At 51.7% G+C, this 18909-nt stretch overlaps 8 protein-coding genes across 8 annotated transcripts; 4 read left to right on the top strand and 4 right to left on the bottom strand.

The window, feature by feature from the left end:
- Positions 1 to 140: 140 nt before the first annotated feature.
- On the bottom strand, positions 141 to 1336 carry BO85DRAFT_476394 (RpiB/LacA/LacB family sugar-phosphate isomerase). The gene has a single exon (XM_025662777.1). The coding sequence runs from the start codon at positions 938 to 940 to the stop codon at positions 452 to 454; it is 489 nt and encodes a 162-aa protein (XP_025517698.1). The 5' UTR covers positions 941 to 1336; the 3' UTR covers positions 141 to 451.
- A 2105-nt stretch (positions 1337 to 3441) lies between these two features.
- Positions 3442 to 4756, top strand: BO85DRAFT_249727 (triose-phosphate isomerase). The gene is made up of 2 exons (XM_025654921.1): positions 3442 to 3585; positions 3656 to 4756. The coding sequence occupies exon 2, from the start codon at positions 3772 to 3774 to the stop codon at positions 4618 to 4620; it is 849 nt and encodes a 282-aa protein (XP_025517697.1). The 5' UTR covers positions 3442 to 3585; positions 3656 to 3771; the 3' UTR covers positions 4621 to 4756.
- A 986-nt stretch (positions 4757 to 5742) lies between these two features.
- BO85DRAFT_393582 (dihydroorotate dehydrogenase 2) lies at positions 5743 to 7857 on the bottom strand. Its single transcript, XM_025656888.1, has 3 exons — positions 7752 to 7857; positions 7069 to 7588; positions 5743 to 7006 (listed from the first exon to the last, which is right to left on the bottom strand). The coding sequence occupies exons 2-3, from the start codon at positions 7534 to 7536 to the stop codon at positions 5894 to 5896; spliced, it is 1581 nt and encodes a 526-aa protein (XP_025517696.1). The 5' UTR covers positions 7537 to 7588; positions 7752 to 7857; the 3' UTR covers positions 5743 to 5893.
- Positions 7858 to 7997: 140 nt separating this feature from the next.
- Positions 7998 to 10270, bottom strand: BO85DRAFT_417224 (uncharacterized protein). Its single transcript, XM_025657767.1, has 3 exons — positions 10086 to 10270; positions 9691 to 10023; positions 7998 to 9623 (listed from the first exon to the last, which is right to left on the bottom strand). Exons 2-3 carry the CDS (start codon positions 9953 to 9955, stop codon positions 8377 to 8379), a joined length of 1512 nt encoding a protein of 503 aa, XP_025517695.1. The 5' UTR covers positions 9956 to 10023; positions 10086 to 10270; the 3' UTR covers positions 7998 to 8376.
- Positions 10271 to 10426: 156 nt separating this feature from the next.
- On the bottom strand, positions 10427 to 13246 carry BO85DRAFT_393574 (putative chromatin remodeling complex subunit (Arp8)). The gene is made up of 4 exons (XM_025656887.1): positions 12948 to 13246; positions 12811 to 12889; positions 12304 to 12709; positions 10427 to 12251 (listed from the first exon to the last, which is right to left on the bottom strand). Exons 1-4 carry the CDS (start codon positions 12988 to 12990, stop codon positions 10620 to 10622), a joined length of 2160 nt encoding a protein of 719 aa, XP_025517694.1. The 5' UTR covers positions 12991 to 13246; the 3' UTR covers positions 10427 to 10619.
- A 415-nt stretch (positions 13247 to 13661) lies between these two features.
- BO85DRAFT_393572 (ADP-ribosylation factor family protein) lies at positions 13662 to 14895 on the top strand (the record flags this gene model as incomplete). The annotated part of the gene is made up of 5 exons (XM_025656886.1): positions 13662 to 13736; positions 13813 to 13851; positions 13918 to 14001; positions 14089 to 14412; positions 14475 to 14895. The coding sequence occupies 5 exons, from the start codon at positions 13662 to 13664 to the stop codon at positions 14499 to 14501; spliced, it is 549 nt and encodes a 182-aa protein (XP_025517693.1). The 3' UTR covers positions 14502 to 14895.
- A 241-nt stretch (positions 14896 to 15136) lies between these two features.
- On the top strand, positions 15137 to 17260 carry BO85DRAFT_417215 (zinc-dependent alcohol dehydrogenase). Its single transcript, XM_025657766.1, has 10 exons — positions 15137 to 15235; positions 15357 to 15662; positions 15725 to 15776; positions 15830 to 15911; positions 15964 to 15985; positions 16045 to 16125; positions 16181 to 16274; positions 16330 to 16380; positions 16428 to 16684; positions 16752 to 17260. The coding sequence occupies exons 2-10, from the start codon at positions 15431 to 15433 to the stop codon at positions 16934 to 16936; spliced, it is 1056 nt and encodes a 351-aa protein (XP_025517692.1). The 5' UTR covers positions 15137 to 15235; positions 15357 to 15430; the 3' UTR covers positions 16937 to 17260.
- Positions 17261 to 17391: 131 nt separating this feature from the next.
- Positions 17392 to 18860, top strand: BO85DRAFT_476388 (uncharacterized protein; the record flags this gene model as incomplete). The annotated part of the gene is made up of 5 exons (XM_025662776.1): positions 17392 to 17739; positions 17806 to 18046; positions 18097 to 18424; positions 18455 to 18666; positions 18711 to 18860. Exons 1-5 carry the CDS (start codon positions 17450 to 17452, stop codon positions 18858 to 18860), a joined length of 1221 nt encoding a protein of 406 aa, XP_025517691.1. The 5' UTR covers positions 17392 to 17449.
- Positions 18861 to 18909: the final 49 nt, after the last annotated feature.

Raw genomic sequence — 18909 nt, 5'->3', positions numbered from 1 at the left:
GAGTGGGCAGCAAATGTTGGGGAGAGAGAGATTTAGCAATTGCATTGCATTGCCATACTGGGTTTGCGGTAGAGTTACTCGATTGACTACAATGATTCTTGTGATGATATAGACAATCGTCTACAAAATAGAAGACAATTCGAGCAATGTAGTATATTTTTCTACCTACTGCTCTAATGAAAGATTGGCCGGCCAAATCATTCCGTACACTCGTGGTATCGTTGACTCGTCGGATATTAGAAGGGAAAGGCCCGGATCCAGCCGTACCAGATTGCTTCGCCCAAAAAAATAAGTGATGAAAGGAAGCTATAGTTTATAGTAACACGCCGGAGATTATGGCGCTGCCGCTGCTACTTCGGTGTGGCTGGTGTTCATGTCATGCCGCACGGACAAGGAACATCGTAGTACTGGATTGACTGGGTTGACTGACTGACAGACAGACAAATCCAACTTAAGCAGTACCGGCGAGTTCCTTCTCGTAGTCGGAGATGGCCTGCACCTTGGCGGCGGAGGCACTCTTGGGGTCGAAGCGGTAGGTCACCCACTCGTTGGCGAGCTTCTTCGCAAGCTCAATGCCAATAACGCGCTGGCCAAAGCAGAGCACCTGGGCGTCGTTGCTAAGGATAGAGCGCTCGACGGAGAAGGAGTCGTGTGCTGTCACGGCGCGAATGCCGGGCACCTTGTTGGCGGAGATGGCGACACCGAGACCAGTACCGCAGATGAAGAGACCGCGGTCTGCCTTGCCCTCCTTGATGAGTTTGGCACCAGCGACAGCCGGGTGAGGGTAAGCAGTCTTGTCGGAGGTGGAGTTGACGCCCACATCTTGGATGGACTCAACCAGAGGGTTCTTCTCAAGAGCAGCCTTCAGGGTCTCTTTGTAGGGCTGGCCGGCCTCATCGCAGGCCATGACGATGCGGAGGGGCTTCAGATCGGCGGACATGGTGAAAAGTGTGGAAGGAAGTAGATGGATTCAAGGAAGTATTGGTAGTGAGTGGAGCGTGAAGTCCCAGACAAGTGACTGTGGCTTGAAGTAGATAGAAATGATGATGGAATAGTGATGAAAGAGAGGATTGAAGATGGAAGACAAGGACCTTTTTATACCTTTTTGTCCAGCTCACCTTCTCCCTCTCCCCTCCTATTGTTCCCCTCCATTCTCCAAAGTACTTTCCGATCGAAAGGTCCGATGCAGTGGGGAGAGAAAGGCCATGCCGTGCCTCCTGGACCCAAAGTTCGGTGGTAGACGCCAATTCGGTTTTGGTGACACGCATGTCCCAATGGCCGTTACGAACCAGCACTGATTATCCCTCATGCTTTTTTTTTTTCTCGTGCTTCATGCGCGACAGCAGCGATGGACACTAGTTTGCGCACCCCCCACAGCTGGAGGCGATCCAGAGAAGCCGGTTTTGGGCCGGACCATGTTTGGTTCTGGCAGATCCACTCATGGCGTCATGCATTCTTACACTTCTCAAAGGTTGTTTTGCTGCGACTGCCTGCAAGCGGAACCAATAGCATTGAGCCCGGATTGGTGAACCCTTTCGGACAGATTAGGAGGATATTCAGCCAGTGACAGCCATACTGGCATGACTGTCTACAGTACGGGACTATCATCTACTGAATATCTTCTCTTCCGACTTAATCTCTACGGTGAAGTTCACCGGGAATAGTTCCATCCCGCTCAGCCGAATGATGTCAGCCCGCCCTTCGTTCTCCTCCTTTTTCTTCTTCCCTTTCGGTTCTGTTGCATCACCATTCGGAACCGACTCCAGATTGCCCCGGGATTCTCCTCCATCCTTCTTCCCCCCCTTGTTGGATGTCTTGGAAGTTTGGTAACTGGTCAGGTCCGCGGCCAAGCTAACCGGGTTGGGGGAGAGGGGGAACTGCATGCCCGCGCACTATTATCGGCCTACTTGGCCTATTCAGGAAGCCTATACAGGCATTCTTTGGCGCGGATTCAGATTTCTCTGGGCAACTGCCCAATACATAGAAGTATACCGAGATGAAGAAGAGGGGGCGGGAATGAGTGTGGGCTCATCCGGGATAGCATCGGTGTTGTATTAATTCCGAGGCACCTTAGCTCGGAGTGAGTTGCAATCGGTTCTGTGATAGACGTGGGATTGACAGTAGACTATCTTAGACGAAGATAGGATACTAAACACACAGCAACAGCAACGGCATGCATAGTCCCCTTGTCACCAGAATAACAAGTCAAAGGATAAGTCCGTTGGTCTGAGAATGGCTCATGTGGCATGCCCGTAGGAGGCTCAATCTCAGCCATTCTACTATCTTGTATACTAACTCTGCCGTTGTTGTCGCAGGATTATTCTGGGGTCGACGGGCCACGGCAGGCAGCGAACAGCAAGTGGAGGATCCAATCCGTATCAAAGCGCATGGGCTTTTAGCCCGCTACAGATAGTCTAATCCAAACCAGTCAGTTCACGGGAAGAAAGTAGAACTAACTCCCCCCAAGTAAGTAAGTGGAATTAGGCTGGTTTACTTTCGAATGGTGGTAGTTCAGTTTACACCATTGACGCGTTCCAACGTCCAAACTTGAGATTCACCAAATTTTGGCTGTTGCTCTGCCTTGTTCTCTCACCATCCACGCACCACAATCAACCCCCAAAGGTTGTCTCTTTTGAGTGATTAATACAGACCATACATACCTCGAGTAATGTTGTTCTTTGCAAGATACTCAAAACAGTCCAGGCTGGGCTCTCGGAATTCCAAACGAGGTTACAACTGCAAGCCCCACCACTTCCCACCATCCCCACTCGACTAGTGTTTTACTGGCTTCTGATAGGACTTTAGTTACTATTGGTGGCCCGCTGACGTCCGATCGATGGAAAGTGACAAGTCATACCGTTTCCAGGGTATCCAGAAACCCCCGGGTAACTTACTGTATCACGGAAAACCGATGAGGTCTAAGCGGACCAGTCGGAAGCTGTCTTTGGGGACAACTTCATTTCCGGTCGATTCTGTATCTTTCCATTCAATGTCTCAATCAGGCAGGCTCTGCTGTCCTGCAAGCCGAGATTCTTGCGTGTGTTTTGATTCCCTCGCCCGACTCGCGTTATTCCCACCTTCTCATTCAAGCCTTCTCTCTAATGTGCAGAGTGTGGCTTGTACCCCTCGTACTTTTTTCTGCTCCCCTACTGTTAATTCATCCCTTCCCGACAACATCTGATAGAGTATCAAGGTTCTTAAAATACCACACTAATCACCCACCATTTCCCCAGGTTTCCCACGGCGGTGCTGACCTCAGCGGATGGAGATGGCAGATGCACCTCGCGTGGGCCGATCATCGTGTCTCCTCTTTTTCCCTCCTAACACTAAACTGTGAAAGGGATACCGGTTGCATGCTAAACTAGGCCCCAATGAAATTGTCCGCGGCACAGCATGGCTACTAACTCCGTGGTCGACTGATTGGCACCGCCCCTCTTTACCCTCCCTTGTCTCCTCCCTGAGCTATTTCCGTTACGCTAACCCAGCCTCTCTCGATTCTAAAGCTTTCGATCGAATCTCAGACCCAGCAGCCATCACACAATATCCTTCCACATCAGGTTCATCAACACACTACTCTACGCTCGAGTGGGTGCCCTCATTATCACAGTGGAGTTTCATAGTCTCAGGTTTCAGACAACTAACCTCGTTTGGCCAGTCTATACCAGTGGAGACCGGTTGATCGTGTTCTGATTGCTACGGAAATCACTTTCGAGAGGACCGTCATTCACCGGTCCCATCCCTTCATTACACCGGTGCCTCAAGTCACCCAACATGGCGTCCCAGCAAGCCTATCCGGTTCTCCCAAAGAACCTGCTCATCATCTCGTTGAAGATGTACTTCACACCCACCCGTACGCTCGACTACTGCCGGGCCCTGCTCGACCCCAAAAATGATATTGTCCGCCCGGAGAACCGCTCCAAGCTGCTGCTAGCCCTCATCCCCGACTTTCTGACTGTCTACCCCTGTGCGGAAATTATCAAGGCATGGGAATCCACTCTACCGAAGGATGACACCCCTTCACTGCCGGCTCCATTCCTGCTTGGGGCTCAGGATTGCTTCTGGGAGCCCCTCGGCGCCTACACCGGAGAAGTCTCGCCGCTGGCGCTCCGCTCGATGGGGGTGTCCATTGTCGAACTTGGCCATGCAGAACGCCGCGCCATCTTTGGTGAGACAGATGACCAGACTGGCCTCAAAGCTGCCGCCGCATGTGCACAAGGTATGGTTCCGCTGGTTTGCATTGGAGAGGTCACCGCTCCCGGCCCCGTAGCCTCGCAAGCCATTGGGCAGGCCGTCAGCGAATGCGAGGTCCAGATCCGGGCTGTCCTCCAGGCCATCCCGGCGGAGGCACCAGTCATCTTTGCATACGAACCAGTATGGGCAATTGGGAAGCCCGCTCCGGCGGGTGTAGATCACATATCGGCGGTGGTCGAGGGCATCAAGGCGGTGATTGGCACCCGCGTGGGGGACGTCCGGATCTTGTACGGGGGAAGTGCCGGACCGGGGCTGTGGGGCCCGGGCGGTCTGGGGAAGGCCGTCGACGGCATGTTCCTGGGCCGATTCGCCCACGAAGTCGACGGGGTCCGCAAGGTGGTCAGGGAGGTTGAAGAGACGTTGGCCTGATCGTCGGCCTGCTGCTCCGGCAGATGCAGACTCGGGGGTTACGCTCTCGGACGATACCAAAACACAAGACCAAACATAGTACATCATGAACCACACTACTAGTGTTTACTACTGCTAGATGTGGGGGAAGAATGGGCATCACGCGGAAGAACAGAAATTTTAGACTGCTAGCAGCCCCTTTCCAAGACCTTTGTGTGATATCCACCATCGTCGGGTATCCTGTTCAGGCAACCCCGAGCAGTATCCATCGTTTAAGCCTTCATTTCCTTCCATGGAGGAATGGGATCTCGAAACAGGCAATGCCGACTTGATCCATCTCCCGGGTGGGATGGATTCATGGATGACTGTGGATCACGACCGAGTCGGTGAAGAGCTTCTCGAAGCTTGCGGGATCTCCGCTCCCAGCGATCTGGGCCCAGATGGATTCCTGCCCGCTCGAGTCCGCGTGAGGTTGAAGAAAATTTCGGCGGGCTGCATGACCAGCTTGTCTTCCCCTCCATTCCGCTGCACGTGTGACATTTGCGGCCACCTGACCCGACCAGGGGGCCCACTTTATCTGATCGCTTCCTGCCAACCCGGTCGGTAGTTTAAATCTAATTTTATTTGGGAAGCTTGAATTGGCAAGCAACGTGTGCGAGCTTGGTCTAGATCCTGGAAGGGGCTAAGGTGGTCTATTTTCGGTGAGGATTTAGGGGTCAGGGGTTTGCTGTGTTGTTCATGGCTGCTGGATTAGAATGAAGAGGATGATGATGATGTGGCACTGATGTGCCTCAGGGTAGAGACACTGATTGCTGCCAGATTATCGAGGCACAGGGTCGTTCACGTCATCCGCTGCATAGCTACCTAGTCAGGGAATTAGCTTGATGCAGCAGCTGCTGCTAGGTATTTGCTCAGAAACATTAACTATAGTGACTAACCCTTATCGACAGTTGAAGCTATCGTTCCTCTGGAGGATTCACCCTACCCTTACTGACTTGCAACATTGATGGACTAACAGAAACAGCTACGGCAAACCAGCTAACATCTGTATTAGCCTTACCTATTTACAGTATACTTCGATACTCTGCCATAAATACTCAACACTAGATAGGCTCCATGAAATTATATCGTGTCAGTAGCAATAAAAAGATAAACATACTCTTATTCTTCTATTTACAATATCACATCCTCTCTAATCTACGTGCACCTACTAAACCACCACCCATCCCAATCAACCCGGTCGCTCCTTTTAAAATCCACACATCTAGTACTTAGCTACCCACTTACCTCTTCTCTACTTCTCCTTCATCTCCTCCTTCACCCTCGTCACCGTTCCCAACCCCCCATACGTAATAGCCGTATACATCATCGCAACCGAAGCTCCCGCATCAAGGACCTTCCTCGCCTGCGCCCCATTCGTCACACCCCCCGACGCAAAGATAACCTTCCTAGCAGGCAATCCCTCCACAGCCTCACTCACAGTAGGAGGCACATTCTCCACATCCGGCTCGGCCGCCTCGATCGCCTTAGGCACAGCAGCAGCAGAAGTAGGGGCACTAGCATCCAACAAACTCTTATACTTCGCCACCAGCTTCACTGTACGATCAAACAACTGCGGCCCAGAGAACCCACCCGTCTCCTTCAAGACATCCTGCTCCTTGGGCGGAAGAGTGAACCCCTTCGGCAACGGCTCCGGACGACGATTCGTAGTGTTACCCACGATCACACCATCAACGCCGGACCCCCACACCGCGTCACAAATACCGGAGACTTGCTCGTCTGCGTCCTCGTCCGGACTAACCTTGACCATGACGAAGGGCTTGGTCTTGCGATCGATGCTCTTCGCTGCGCCGACAACGGCCTTCAAGATAGCAGTGAGGGGCGCGGTGGCTTGCAAGTCGCGAAGACCAGGGGTGTTAGGGCTGGAGACGTTGACGACCAGGATATCGGCGTACTTGGCGAGACGGTCAACGCAGTAGACGTAGTCGCGCTTGATGGCTTCGATGTCGTTGTCCGGCGTGAGCTTGTTCTTGGCGACTTGCACGGCGAGCAGCTTGCCTCCGCGGAGACTTCCGGGCGGGACGCCGGCTTCGCCGTTCAGGACCCGTTGTTCGGCCAATTCGTGCTCGCCGAACCCGTGCGCGTAGGCGTAGTCGCGCACGCGCTGTTCAAGGACTGCCGCCATGTGGTCGGCGCCCTTGGAGTTGAGGCCGTAGCGGTTGATCATGGCGTTCTGGGACGGGAGGCGGAAGACTCGTGGGCGGGGATTGCCTTCTTGGGGGAGGGGAGTGGTGCCGCCGACTTCGACGATGGCGGGACCGAGTTCGAATAGAGGGTCGGGGATGTCGGCGTGCTTGTCGAGGCCGCCGGAGATGCCGATCGGGTTGGAGAGGGTGTAGCCGAAGACCTGCGGTGGTGGGTGAGTATAGGGATGAAATTGGGAGGGGAGGTAGGGGAGGGGGTGTATACCTCAGTTAGGAGAGCGCCATCGCTGTCGGGGTCGCCACGCTCGCGCGGGTTCAGACCGTACTTGTAGAGGGTCTTCAGGATGTCCACGCCGAAGTGGTGCGCATCTTCGGCGTCGGGGAAGAGCAGGCGGACAAGAGGGACCACGCCGTACCGGTGCACGCTGGCGCGGGTGTCCGTGCCGTAGATGTAGCCGGCGAGGAGGGTCAGGGCCAGGGAGGTGCCCCAGACGGTGCGCTTGAGCTTGCGGCCGGTCTTCTTGGGGGCTTCCTTCACGGTTTCCGTGACCTGTGCGGTGGTCTCCTTGGCTGCTTCTTTGGTCTGGGATGCTGCGTCCGAGGAGTAGCGGACTTGACGGAGGAGAGACTCCCGGTGGAGGATTGAGGGCCGCTGAGTAGCGCGGAGAGAGTGAAGAGCAGGTGCTCTGCGGCCGGCGGATCTCCAGGCCAGAGCCACAGCGTTGGTAGCCATAGTGGTGGGGTGGAGTCTAGTGATGGTGACTATGAGGGGTAGGACGATTGACCTAGAAAGGTGTCAGTTTAGGTGTGTTAGAAAAGATGCAAAGTATGTAGGTAGTCAATCGCAATTGGGTCTTGAAGCACTAGCATATGCTCGTCAAGACTATGTCTTGATATAATTGCTATGCCGAAGAACAGCCGATTCGATCGATCATGGCAGCGACTCACCATTCAATGTCAGTCAATTGCAGGTCAATTCCACCGAACTAGCGAAATAGCAGCCACAGATGCCGCAATTACGCCGCCAGGTCGAGCAAAGACAAAGCTGCCGGAGTGGATGGATGTTGCTGCGAGCGTCTTGAATATCCGGTTCTTTTGCGTCAACGTCCCGAGGCGGTCAAGTGTTTAGCCGGCAGAACCAACAAACCGGGCGGTGTAGCGTAGAAACTTTAAGACAGACAAACGGAGCGTGTTCTTCGTGCAGGATCATAGATTGTTGACTAGTATTTACGGGATGTACATCAATCGCCGGGGCAGCCTGTTTCTGTGCATTTGCACGGCCGCAACAATGAAAAAGAACCAAACTCTCGCTACGTAACTCCAGATGATCATGCCACACAACGCCTTTTGCTGCCTCGACTCCGATACCTGCCAACCAGCCCATCAATGCGACTGGCAGCGCGGACCCCTTTCGGAGACGGCCATGCAATGTGAACAAGTCCAAGGAACATTAGCATAATGACAAATGAAAGGGTATGTAAACTGTAATGCATAGCAAAAGTTACACTCAGGAAGGCATGCCTGCCGCCGTCATAGCGCCTAGAGGATGCAATATGATAGAAGGCCGAGCCAGTTACTCGTCGCTATCATTGCCAGCATCGTCGTGCGCGTCTTCAGGCGAGGCCTGACGGTCGACGTCGTGCTCACCCTCGTCTTCCTCTTGCTTGGCAGGTTCAGCATCGTTCTCCGGATTCTCGGGGGGTGGAGGCATCGACTCGGCAAACTTCGGGTCAATGGCGGCCCTGTGCAGAGAGCGCTTGTACACTTCTGCCTCGTCGGGATCGCGCACCACCACTTGGATCTGATCGACCTGATCCTCCTTGGTCTTCGGACGGGTAGGTGCCAGACCGGCCTGAGCGATGGTGCGGGCTCTCTCAGGCTTGAGACGGGTCTTTCCAAGAATGGGGTAGTAGTACGCGGCCCTTTGCCTTGAGTCGAGACCGTCGCGCTTTCCATCCTTCACCTCCTCCGGGTCAAATAGCGTCAACGCGATGTCCTTCTGCTTCTGATCGTTGCCCAAGGTCTGAGCGCTCGTAGCGTAGGTGCGGACACGGTCGAAGCGGTGGAACTTGGTATTGTCGGCTCCGTCGTGAGTGTACAGCGCTTCATTATCGCGGTCCGGGTTGGTGATGCGCAGACTTGCCGAAACATTCTTGGCTGCATCCTTCTTCTCAGGCAGATAGAGATCGTAATCCCATGGGATAGGACCTGGGTCAGGGTACAGGTTGGGGTTCGTCTTATACAAGGCCGCCTTCGTGTTGTGCTCTTGGCAAACGCGTTCCTCCGGTGCCGATGGAAGCAGTATAGCCACATCCATGCGCTTGTCTCTCTTCCCTGAAACATCCTGAACAGGCGCCTTGTCAAACTTGAATTGGACAAAACCACCCGGGTCCGGGAATCCTTCCAGATCGGGGAGGAGCGGATAGAATCCGACAGGCTTCAGCTTAGGGTTATCAGGGTGCACTGGGTGGGCCCATGCATCGTGTTCAAGCTTTGTAGGAGTGTGGCCTTTAATCTTGCTAGCTGTATCTTCACCGACGTGCTTGCTGTGAGGATACGCAATATCGAAACCTTTCTGGAGATATTTCTTGATGTAGGTCGGGTCATCCTGCGACTTGGTCTTGTCCATCCCGCGCTTCGTCCGGATGGGAGCGACCTTGGGGCCATCAGGCGCCCGAAGACCGGCGGAAATATACTGCGTACGGCGAAGGAAACTGACGTTGGTATTCTTCGGTGCCGGGTTCTTCAGCTGCTCCGGCGTCATCAGAAGCGCCAAATCAGCCTGGTCAATGGGTTCCGGGTTCTCAGGGGCCATAATCGCTGAATTTCCAACAATTGTCAGCCGCCAATTCAATTAAGATCAGATCATGCAAGCCGAAATACATACCGCTCTCATCACCCAAGTGAAGCCCGGGAATACCGACCAAGTCGATTGGCATACCACCTTCCGCGTCAACATCAATGTTAGGTTCCTCGCGACGAGCCAAATTGGAGGCAAATCCCGGGGTCAAGAAACGGTCCAAGCCCTCATGTGGGATATCGAGGAACTTCGGGGGCATATCCGGAGGCGGCAGGTCATTTCGGTAGCGGAGAGAAGCAATGTACTCCTGGTGAAAGCCCCCGGAGGAGCCGCTGTCCTTGGATTTCGACATGCTCGCTCGGAACTCGGAGAGCACCAATTCCTTTGGTTCAGCGTCGTCAGAGGAAGGTGAACTGTACACTGTAACACACTTTAGTGGAGCTCCCAACTTGCGCGTGCGGCGACAGCTCGTTGAAACTTACGTGGCTCTGGGAGGGTAAGCGGGGGAATCTCAGAGGTAGGCACAAGATAACCAGGAGTTCTCCGGGGCCGACGAGTCACTATAAACTCCCTGGGAGCTTAAGGAGGCGATAACGCAGTCAGTGAGCACCGACAAACAGTATGCACGGTTGCGAGCATCGAGATGCAGGATAAACTTACATGGGGGTGGCCGGCTCATTTCTGCAGTATTTTACCGCCTGACTAGCAAAGTTAGCGTGAGTCAACGTGAATGAAGGTTCGGAGAAAGGATGCTCCGAGCATGCAGGCAGTTATAGTTGGATTGCAGTCTGAAAGGAAGTTGGCGTGAATATTGTATCATACTACAGAATGTTCCATTCACTTGTCATTATTCGTATTTGATGCCTGTAACTCTAGGCTGCAGGATATGGGTGGATCAAAACAGAAAGCTAGCTTGAAATTCAATAGAGTTACAAAATTGTGTCAGTGTTCCCGTGTCATACCAACACCACCTTTCAGATCAGGAATCGCCAGAGCCCTCTGGGAAAGGCAGAAGATCAGTAAGCCCACATGCACTTGTATGCCATGAGCCTATGTCCCAGTCGGTCGTATTCCAGCTGGCCGATCCAGCTATCATTCGTTCCGCTTAACTTGCCGAAGACACTCGCTCCCTTCCAGACAACAACTTGCGGATCAAGGTCTCGCGGCGGTGTGCCAATCATGATCTCCTTAGCGAAAGCTGGTCGCAGAGCCTGCAGACGCTCCTCTAGGAACGAGTGGAATCCATTGACCAAGCTTCCACCTCCAACCACCATGATACCGCCGAGGAAGTCTCGCATTTTACGCTCATCCGATCGAGCTGCCTGAGCGATAGAGGTCAAGATCGCATTGTCCAGAGGGTATACGGGGAGAATGTCGTCCCTCTCTTCAACAGTGGGCCCACGGGGCTGCGACGTGCTCTGGCCTTGCCCGCTCGGGGCAGGGGTAGCAGCGCCGGCCTGAGGTGTACCGACTGCTTCCGGCGCAGGGGAGCCAGCGACTGAAGATCGTGGAGTTGCTTCAAGCTCTTGCACGCGACTAAGGGCATTGAACTGCTGGGCCCGGCTGGGGGTAGCCTGAACGTCCACGTTGTTCGACTGCGCATCGCCGTTCACCTGGCCGTTAGTGGGAGGGGGAGCGATGCTGGAAAGAATAAGTGATTGGGCGGCTGATGTCGGGTCATTAGGCTGTCCGTCGTAGATATCCACCGAGCGGGCAATCAGCTTTCTGCGTCCCTTGAGCTTCTGCGAGTGATCGAAAATGGTCGGCTGGAAGTAGCCCATCGGCGCCAGATGAACCTCGTCGTAAGCCTTGAAAGAGTACTTCCGGGTATCCTGACCAGCAACGCGGAGATGGAAATCGAAAACTTGCACCGATACACTCGCTTCATTCATGGTGCAAACGTTCCTTTTCAGCTCTTCTGCCAACAGGTAGTCGTATCGGCGCCAGAGGTTGATATCGGAGTAGGGGAAGTTGTCGTAAAGCATCATTTTTATGAACACTTCAGTGATATCCAACCCGCCATACTTCAGGTTCACGCGAGAGTTCTCCACGCACATGCCTTCCTCGACGCAGCATATGGATGTCTTCTGGGCGCCAATGTCGACGACGCAAGCCGAGGTGAATCCGGCGCCGAACGTAGCTGCTAGACTTTCCTGGATGAAGCAGACTCGTGCAAAGGCAAACTCTCTCATGAGCAACTCGAGTACTTGGGTGACATAAGACTTTTCGTAGATATCAGGGATAACGAAGACGCAGGAGTACTGAGGCCAATCCTTCTTGCTGGTGAGTCCCAGTTGGGTCTTGAAAGCATCCTCCAAGATGAGGGAGATGTCAAGGAAGAGAAGCCGCTTATTATCATAATCTCGCTCATTGCACCAGCCATGCCTTATTGGCCAGTAAAGCTTATAGCGAGGCTTCGAATCATCGGGTATCCTCAGGGCCGCTTGTCCCACAATGTATTCGGGTGCCGGGTCAGGGATCTCGGTCCATTCCACGCGCATGGGATCGTTGTGTTCTGAAATAGTCTCTGGCACGGTCCTCCGGTTGAAGTTGACGACCATTTCCTTGGAGTTTGGCAGTGTTCGACGCTTGTTCTGTCGCATGTGGGTTTTGAGCTCCGCTGACATCGTCGTATACTGGGAAGCAAACTGTGACGGGTTAGAAGCCAAGACAATGAGCTAGAGTAGGCGAGAAACAAACCTCAGGGCCAAACATCTTCTCCGGGTCCATGGTTGAGCCATCGTCCAGTTTCAGCCGCTTGGGACAAGGTTCCTCTTGGTCTTCGGACTCGCTGGAAGCAGCCTTCCGCGCAATCACCATTGGCACAGTCTTAGGCAAAGCATCACTGGCCAATCCAATTCGCAGGTTTTGACTACCCACGTGGATAACAATAACCTTCGAGCCTACTGTTTCCGTAGCAGTGTCCTCCGCATCTTCCATGTTGGTATCGCCATCTTCCGCATCTGCTTCTGGCAGCCCTAGGTCGTTGGCCTTTGCCATGGCTAGGGCACGATCGCGGTCCTTGGCCGTTTTTGCCATCCGATTTCGATTCTCCTCATTCTGTAGTCTGAACGCCAGATACTGGTCATCGCGCTTCAGATAGTCTCTATGAAGGAAATGATTGTCAGCGTTGAAGGTGGGCGGATAGAGAGCGCAAGCAGAGTAGTCACACAACTGCGTATCGAAGATGGAGGTATAGCGACGTACGTGTAGTAGTTCTTCTGGTTGATTGGAGGAATCTGAGGCCAGCTGGAGAGTTCCATATTGTTATCGGTCCGCTCCAGGCCTGAGCAGGTGTGTTAGCAGAGAAGGTATGATCGATAATTGGACCACTGAGCACGTACCTTCATCCCGAAGGAGAGCCTTTCCCGACTTCTTGCCGACCATGGCTGTTGCTAGACCGGCAGCCGGTAATCTCTGAGTAGGGTGTGAGTGAGAGAAAGTTGACCGGGTCAAATCGCGAGCGGATCGCGAAGGATGTCGGAAGGAGTCGATTCGGATTCAAATAAGGTGCATCCCAACGGTGAGGTGGCGCGTGGGGGGAAGAGGTGAAGAGGGATGGTGGAGCGAAAGGTGTCGTGGCTGGGAGCAGGGGAAGGAGAGGCAGGAATCCGACGACAATGTGAATGATGGGAAACCAACACCGGCGAGCGAGCGGTAGTGAACCGCATCCCCATCCAAGCCCATCCTTAGTTGATTTGAGCTTGGGCCAGGCCGATCGGCAGGAGACCGCGGGCCAATGATGGCCTCCTACCATCCCTCCATGCCATTTAGTCAGCTCTTGATCGTGGCCTTGTCTCGTGTCAAGCTGTGTTTTATTCAGTTCCGTTAAATCGACCCTTCGTTGACCTGCTACATCTCCTCACATCCACCTTGGCAGGTGCTCTCTGCTCGGAGCGAGTCCTTTTCGTGTTCGCCGCATCCTCTCCGCCACCGCTCGTCGCCCGACCCTCCCTCCGCAATATCTCTCGCTAGTCCGTCATTCTCTTGTCCAACTCCGCGGCCCCCCTCTCTGTCCAAGTCTTACTCTGCTCCTGTCGCTGTTAAAATTTGTCAACATGGGAGGCTCCTTGTCTCGTATGTGGTCCTTCCTCTGGACGAAGAAGGAGATTCGCATCCTCATCCTCGGTTTGGTAGGTATATCCATGTTTTGGCACTAGGCATCCAGCTACTAGCGAGCTTCATACTAACCCGCGCTCCCATCTCTAGGATAACGCCGGAAAAACAACCCTTCTATACAGACTCAAGGTGCGTATAGTCTTGCAGAGCTGCTCGACTGTTAGCTAGAGGCCGTTATTGATGTGCCAGGAATAGATTGGTGAAGTTGTTACTACGATACCAACCATTGGTTTCAACGTGGAATCGGTGACGTATCGCAACCTGAATTTCAATGTCTGGGTGAGTAAACGCTACTTTTTATCATGGATGCCTTTTGGCAAGGAGAGAGAGAGTAACTGAGGTTACTGACGTACCGCTGTCATCCAGGATCTCGGAGGTCAAACATCCATTCGGCCCTACTGGCGCTGCTACTATGCGAACACCGCTGCTGTCATATTCGTCATTGATTCCACAGATATTGAACGTCTCAGTACGGCTGCCGACGAACTAGCGGCCATGCTGAATGAGGAGGAGCTTAGTGATGCGGCGCTGTTGGTATTTGCCAATAAGCAGGACCAGCCTGGCGCCAAAGGCGCCGGCGAGATATCAGAGGCTCTCAAGCTGGGAGAGCTACGGGATAGAAACTGGAGCATCGTCGCATGCTCTGCTATCGACGGTAAAGGTCTTAACGAAGGCATGGATTGGCTGGTGGTATGTGCAACCTCAAGCTCCTTACACTTCACTTTGGATAAATGCTGACCAATTATCTACAGCAAACTCTACAGTCTGAAAATGCATGAGCGACGGTGTTATTGTACCATCTCATAGATTTCTTCGGATATATGTTCTCGTTTCCAGGTGGTAGGGATCGGCTGCTTCCTGAACGCTTTCTCGTTCTTCCTTGGTGTCTTTCACTTATCCCCACTTTTACATCCTCTTTTCTCTTGCAACTCTGTTCAGGGCTCATGTCGTTTATACAGTATACCTTTTTGATATCGAAACCTTCACACTTAGTATAATATCATAATTATTTGAAATGACTGGATGTATTCTACATCAATGATTTACGCCGCTCTTATTCTATGATTAGGTTGAAGTTGCAGGATTCCTCCAACTTTGGTGCATAGATGTGAAGACTTTAGCCAAAGGATATTAAGAGATGTTCCCAGGTGTATATCGAAAGTATCATTTAAGCGGTATCTGAAACAGAAGAAGTTTGATTATATTTTGGTCTTCCAATCATATGGGCACTCTGATCTGTCTCCATGATTAGCTCGTAGACATCATTTTCACGACTGATCCGTTTGAACAAAAAATGAGCCATGAAGAACGCCCAGCCAAGCATGATTTTAATGTATCGCAAAGCAACTGGCGGAAAGTAGATAGCAACACTCCAATCTCCAATATCTAATCTCCTTATCAACTCCGAGCCTATCGCTCACCAGGCTATCAGTCCCGATAGTATTTAACTATAGGTTCTGATTAGCCTCCGGATAGATAATCTTGCACGATGAGGAGATAAACATTCATACCTGTGAGTCCTATCTGATTTGCACATAAAGGAAGTCAGACTCCTCGGATGCGAACCAGCACCACGCCTTCAGTGTCTTGGTCTATAACGGTCCCTTGAGGTTAATCTTGTGTATCCAAAGCAGTATATTTACCCCGCAACATCCCACCAGCTTTGCTCCGCATCTCCGCAACCACTTCACTTACTACTACATACAACATGGCTATTCCTCAAACCCAAATCGCTGCTGTTCTCCCACCTTCTGGGGCAAATGCCACTTCCAGATTACAGATTATAAATGACCGTTCGATTCCTGTACCTACTGAGGGAGAGGTCCTAGTCAAGCTCGAGTACTCCGGCGTATGCCATTCGGATGTCCACAGCGTGCGCGGGGAAACCCCCATGTTGACGGATGTAGCGGGTCATGAAGGAGTGGGAAAGGTGGTGAAAGGTAAGTGTCTCATGCAATTGCCTCGGTAGCATTTGTCCATACCTGACCTGTTATGCGCGTAGTGGGCAGTGGTCTCGACGAGCAAACGTGGATGGGACGAAGAGTTGGAATACGGTTCGTACGGCGATTGATATACAGAGACGGATCTTAATTGAGGGTTTATGCAGATGGCTCTATAGCTCCTGTTTGGCGTGTGAGATTTGCGCTATCAATAATACGGCGTGTCCTTACCAGAAGAATGCTGGAGCGGTAGGAAGATACTGTTAGGCCTTATTAGTGTGGTTATGCTAATTAGGTGCAGAATGTCCCAGGAACATTTCAACGTGAGTGTCCTTAATGTTTCGGCTCTAAACCTATTTGCTGACCAGTGTTTGGATTTCAGAATACGTCGTCAGTCCTGCGATTCATGCAACTATAATCCCTCCTGAGCTAGCACCGGACGTAGCTGCACCACTCTTGTGCGGTGTGTACAACTGGTCGCCTGGTATCTCGAAATATCTAAGCTAATCTCACCGCAGCGGGCATCGCTATGTACTCCTCGATCATGAAGACCAAAACTCGACCCGGAGATTGGATTGTGCTTCCTGGAGCAGGTGGAGGCCTAGGACATATGTATGTGCATCTGCAGGTGTTTCTTTCCCGGCAGATAAAGCTGACGGCATATAAGGGGTGTTCAGATTGCTGCTAAGAAGGGACTCAAAGTCATTGCAATTGACAGGTATGGTGCTACTATTATCGCATTGTCTTGTAGCTTACCCAGCGTAGCGGCGAGAAGAAAAAGCAGCTGTGCCTCTCCCTAGGAGCCCACGCCTTCCTAGACTACAAAACAGACGACGTAGAGCGTGAGGTAAAGACTCTGACCTCAGGGCTAGGTGCGCATGCTGTCATCTGCACAGCCAATAACGAGCCAGCATACACGCAGAGTATGAAAATGCTTCGCAGCTTGGGTGTTTTGGTATGCGTCGGTATACCGAGTGTGCCGTTTAGGTTACCGGCGACGCCATTTGAGATGATTGTGAAAGGTGATCTATCTTTGTCACTGTCTTCTTCCAGCTCAATTAATCACGATCAGATGCTGACATGAAACAGGACTAACAATTGTTGGCAACTCCGCCGGAACCGCCAAGGAGATGGAAGAGTTGATGGAGATGGCTGTAAGAGGCGATGTGACAGCACATATTGAGTGCTTTGAGTTCGACTGCATCGATGATGTCCTGCAGCGACTGGGGCGATCTGAGATCGAGGGACGGGCTGTTGTGCGCATTCCTGAGTAAACCGGAGTCTTTGCTCATTATCATCACATGCAGATAATCTGATGACAAGCCACGTTCAGTACGACGTACAGTACATCTACATAGTTATGTTTATATCCGAGCCATAGCAACAAACTGTCGGCCCTGACGATGATTATTAGCCGTTGGCTTTCGTGATCTATTGACTCAGGTGATGTGTTGCGTGGTGATGTACGGAGTAATCAGGGCAGTTTGAGATGGGGCCAAATAGCCAACAGGGGGCGACTTATAACGTTCTAAACATTTCATTTCTGCTATTTCAGTCATAAATCACGAGACAGTCTTTAAGCTTCTAAATAGCTGACCAGAACTCTCCCTTAACAATACCATACACATATACCCAGGAATACGAGTTTTAATACGAGGCATCCTAATGCCCCTCGCTGATAAAGTCGCCACCAGCACCTACACTATTTGAACTTCACCTTCAGGAAGATCGGACTTGAGTGAAGGAACCCCTTAGCTTGTCTATTTTAGATCATATTCATCGACACAATGAGTTCGATATTTTGTTGCCCCTCTATCAATCCGTACCGCCCACAGAAGCTCGATCACGAGGACAAATTCGAGGCATTCATGCAGTGGACCAAGCTTGAATCCTCTCCCACTCTGGACTTGGCCTCAGTAGGGGCCGACACCGTGCCTTATGCAGTTCAGCTTGTGAGGCAGGTCAACTTTGGGCCACAGGAGTCCATCAGATATTTCGCGCCAGCGGGAACTGGCTCCCAGTTCGTGGAAGTTGCCGAAGGAGATTTAATTGATTGGAACTTCGAAAAACTGAATTCGTACGTGATGACGATCAAAAGTTCATACAAGATATCGTTAAGATCATAAAGGTACAAGAACTTCAGATGTGAAAAACACAACAAGTTTTATGAAGTCAATCTTTACCAGAGGAATCCTACTATTTCGCATCATTGGCGCGTCAACCTCGCACGACCATCCCGAGATATTGATCTAGCCCTTCGAACGAAAGAGCATCAAATGAAGGAAATAAGAGTAGGGATCGAGAGCTCGGAATATAAGGCCGATTTAAGCCAAGGCGAAGCATCTGTTCAAAAACAACATGACCCTATAGCAAGATCACTTGAGGTCAGCCATCTCAGCTAACAGGGCATATCAGATCATTGAAAAGGTTTTAGGAAATCCCTGCAAAGGGAACAGATTCAAAGTCTCCTGAAATGAATCCTCCAGCTGCCGATCCAGATAATTTGGCTTTGAAGAGTGTGCTGAGGTTCCTACTTCCGCCAGACCGAATATCCCTTAGGTCGAACCATCTCCTATCCCTACTATGCCTTGACTGGCTCAATCAAAAGTTTGATCTTGGGCTTGAGCTTGAATCCTCTTGGACTTCTGGACTTACCAGTTCCAACATGATCGTATTCCTCTGTGGTTGTTTCGACTCTTCTGTCGACGATGAAGTCAATGTCGCGGAAGTAGAAGCCTTAGTTATACCTGCAATGAAAGAAAGTAAGCTAACTACGAGACAAAGGGTTTCAGGTCGGGACAAATTGAAGCAGATTGTGACTAGGATTCTTGATTATGGTATTGGGGTTGACTGGGTAACAAAGCACGGTTGTCATGTCCGAAGAGTCTTGGATTCTTTCCCCAGTGCAGACTTTCTTGAGGAATCATTGCGTGCGAATGAGAAATATGAAGGCGGCTGGAGTCATCAGGATACTAGCGTGATACAGAGTGCTCTTAATGAAGAGGTAATGCGCCTAAACCGTTATTTGACACTTGCTAACTAAGACAGCCTGACGAGGAGTCTTCGGTATGGTCAAGTCCTCGTGACACTTATTACCCGCAGCATGAGATTTACGATTATGGATATGGCTCCGAGTCCCCAAAAGACTTCACAGCTTGCGATAAAGAATGCGGGTACTGTGGTCATTGCGACTATTGAGCATGGATACTTGCAGTTTATTTTCATTTGATACAAAACATTGCCGTGA

This window comes from Aspergillus piperis (genome assembly GCF_003184755.1).
Source record: "Aspergillus piperis CBS 112811 unplaced genomic scaffold BO85scaffold_5, whole genome shotgun sequence".
Lineage (NCBI taxonomy): Eukaryota > Fungi > Ascomycota > Eurotiomycetes > Eurotiales > Aspergillaceae > Aspergillus > Aspergillus piperis.
Note: the sequence above shows the minus strand (reverse complement) of the source record. Positions and strands in the feature narration are given on the sequence as shown.

Bases quoted from the DNA above. Each gene is read 5' to 3' on its own strand.
- BO85DRAFT_476394 (XM_025662777.1), bottom strand. From the start codon at position 940: ATGTCCGCCGATCTGAAGCCCCTCCGCATCGTCATGGCCTGCGATGAG.
- BO85DRAFT_249727 (XM_025654921.1), top strand. From the start codon at position 3,772: ATGGCGTCCCAGCAAGCCTATCCGGTTCTCCCAAAGAACCTGCTCATC.
- BO85DRAFT_417224 (XM_025657767.1), bottom strand. From the start codon at position 9,955: ATGTCGAAATCCAAGGACAGCGGCTCCTCCGGGGGCTTTCACCAGGAG. The intron at 9,624-9,690 runs GTATGTATTTCG...TTGGAAATTCAG, and splicing joins TCACTTGGGTGATGAGAGCG to CGATTATGGCCCCTGAGAAC.
- BO85DRAFT_393574 (XM_025656887.1), bottom strand. From the start codon at position 12,990: ATGGTCGGCAAGAAGTCGGGAAAGGCTCTCCTTCGGGATGAAG. The intron at 12,710-12,810 runs GTACGTCGCTAT...TTTCCTTCATAG, and splicing joins AACCAGAAGAACTACTACAC to AGACTATCTGAAGCGCGATG. The intron at 12,252-12,303 runs GTTTGTTTCTCG...AACCCGTCACAG, and splicing joins AGAAGATGTTTGGCCCTGAG to TTTGCTTCCCAGTATACGAC.
- BO85DRAFT_417215 (XM_025657766.1), top strand. From the start codon at position 15,431: ATGGCTATTCCTCAAACCCAAATCGCTGCTGTTCTCCCACCTTCTGGG. The intron at 15,663-15,724 runs GTAAGTGTCTCA...TTATGCGCGTAG, and splicing joins AGTGGGAAAGGTGGTGAAAG to TGGGCAGTGGTCTCGACGAG. The intron at 15,986-16,044 runs GTGAGTGTCCTT...TTTGGATTTCAG, and splicing joins TGTCCCAGGAACATTTCAAC to AATACGTCGTCAGTCCTGCG.
- BO85DRAFT_393582 (XM_025656888.1), bottom strand. From the start codon at position 7,536: ATGGCTACCAACGCTGTGGCTCTGGCCTGGAGATCCGCCGGCCGCAGA. The intron at 7,007-7,068 runs GTATACACCCCC...CCACCACCGCAG, and splicing joins ATGGCGCTCTCCTAACTGAG to GTCTTCGGCTACACCCTCTC.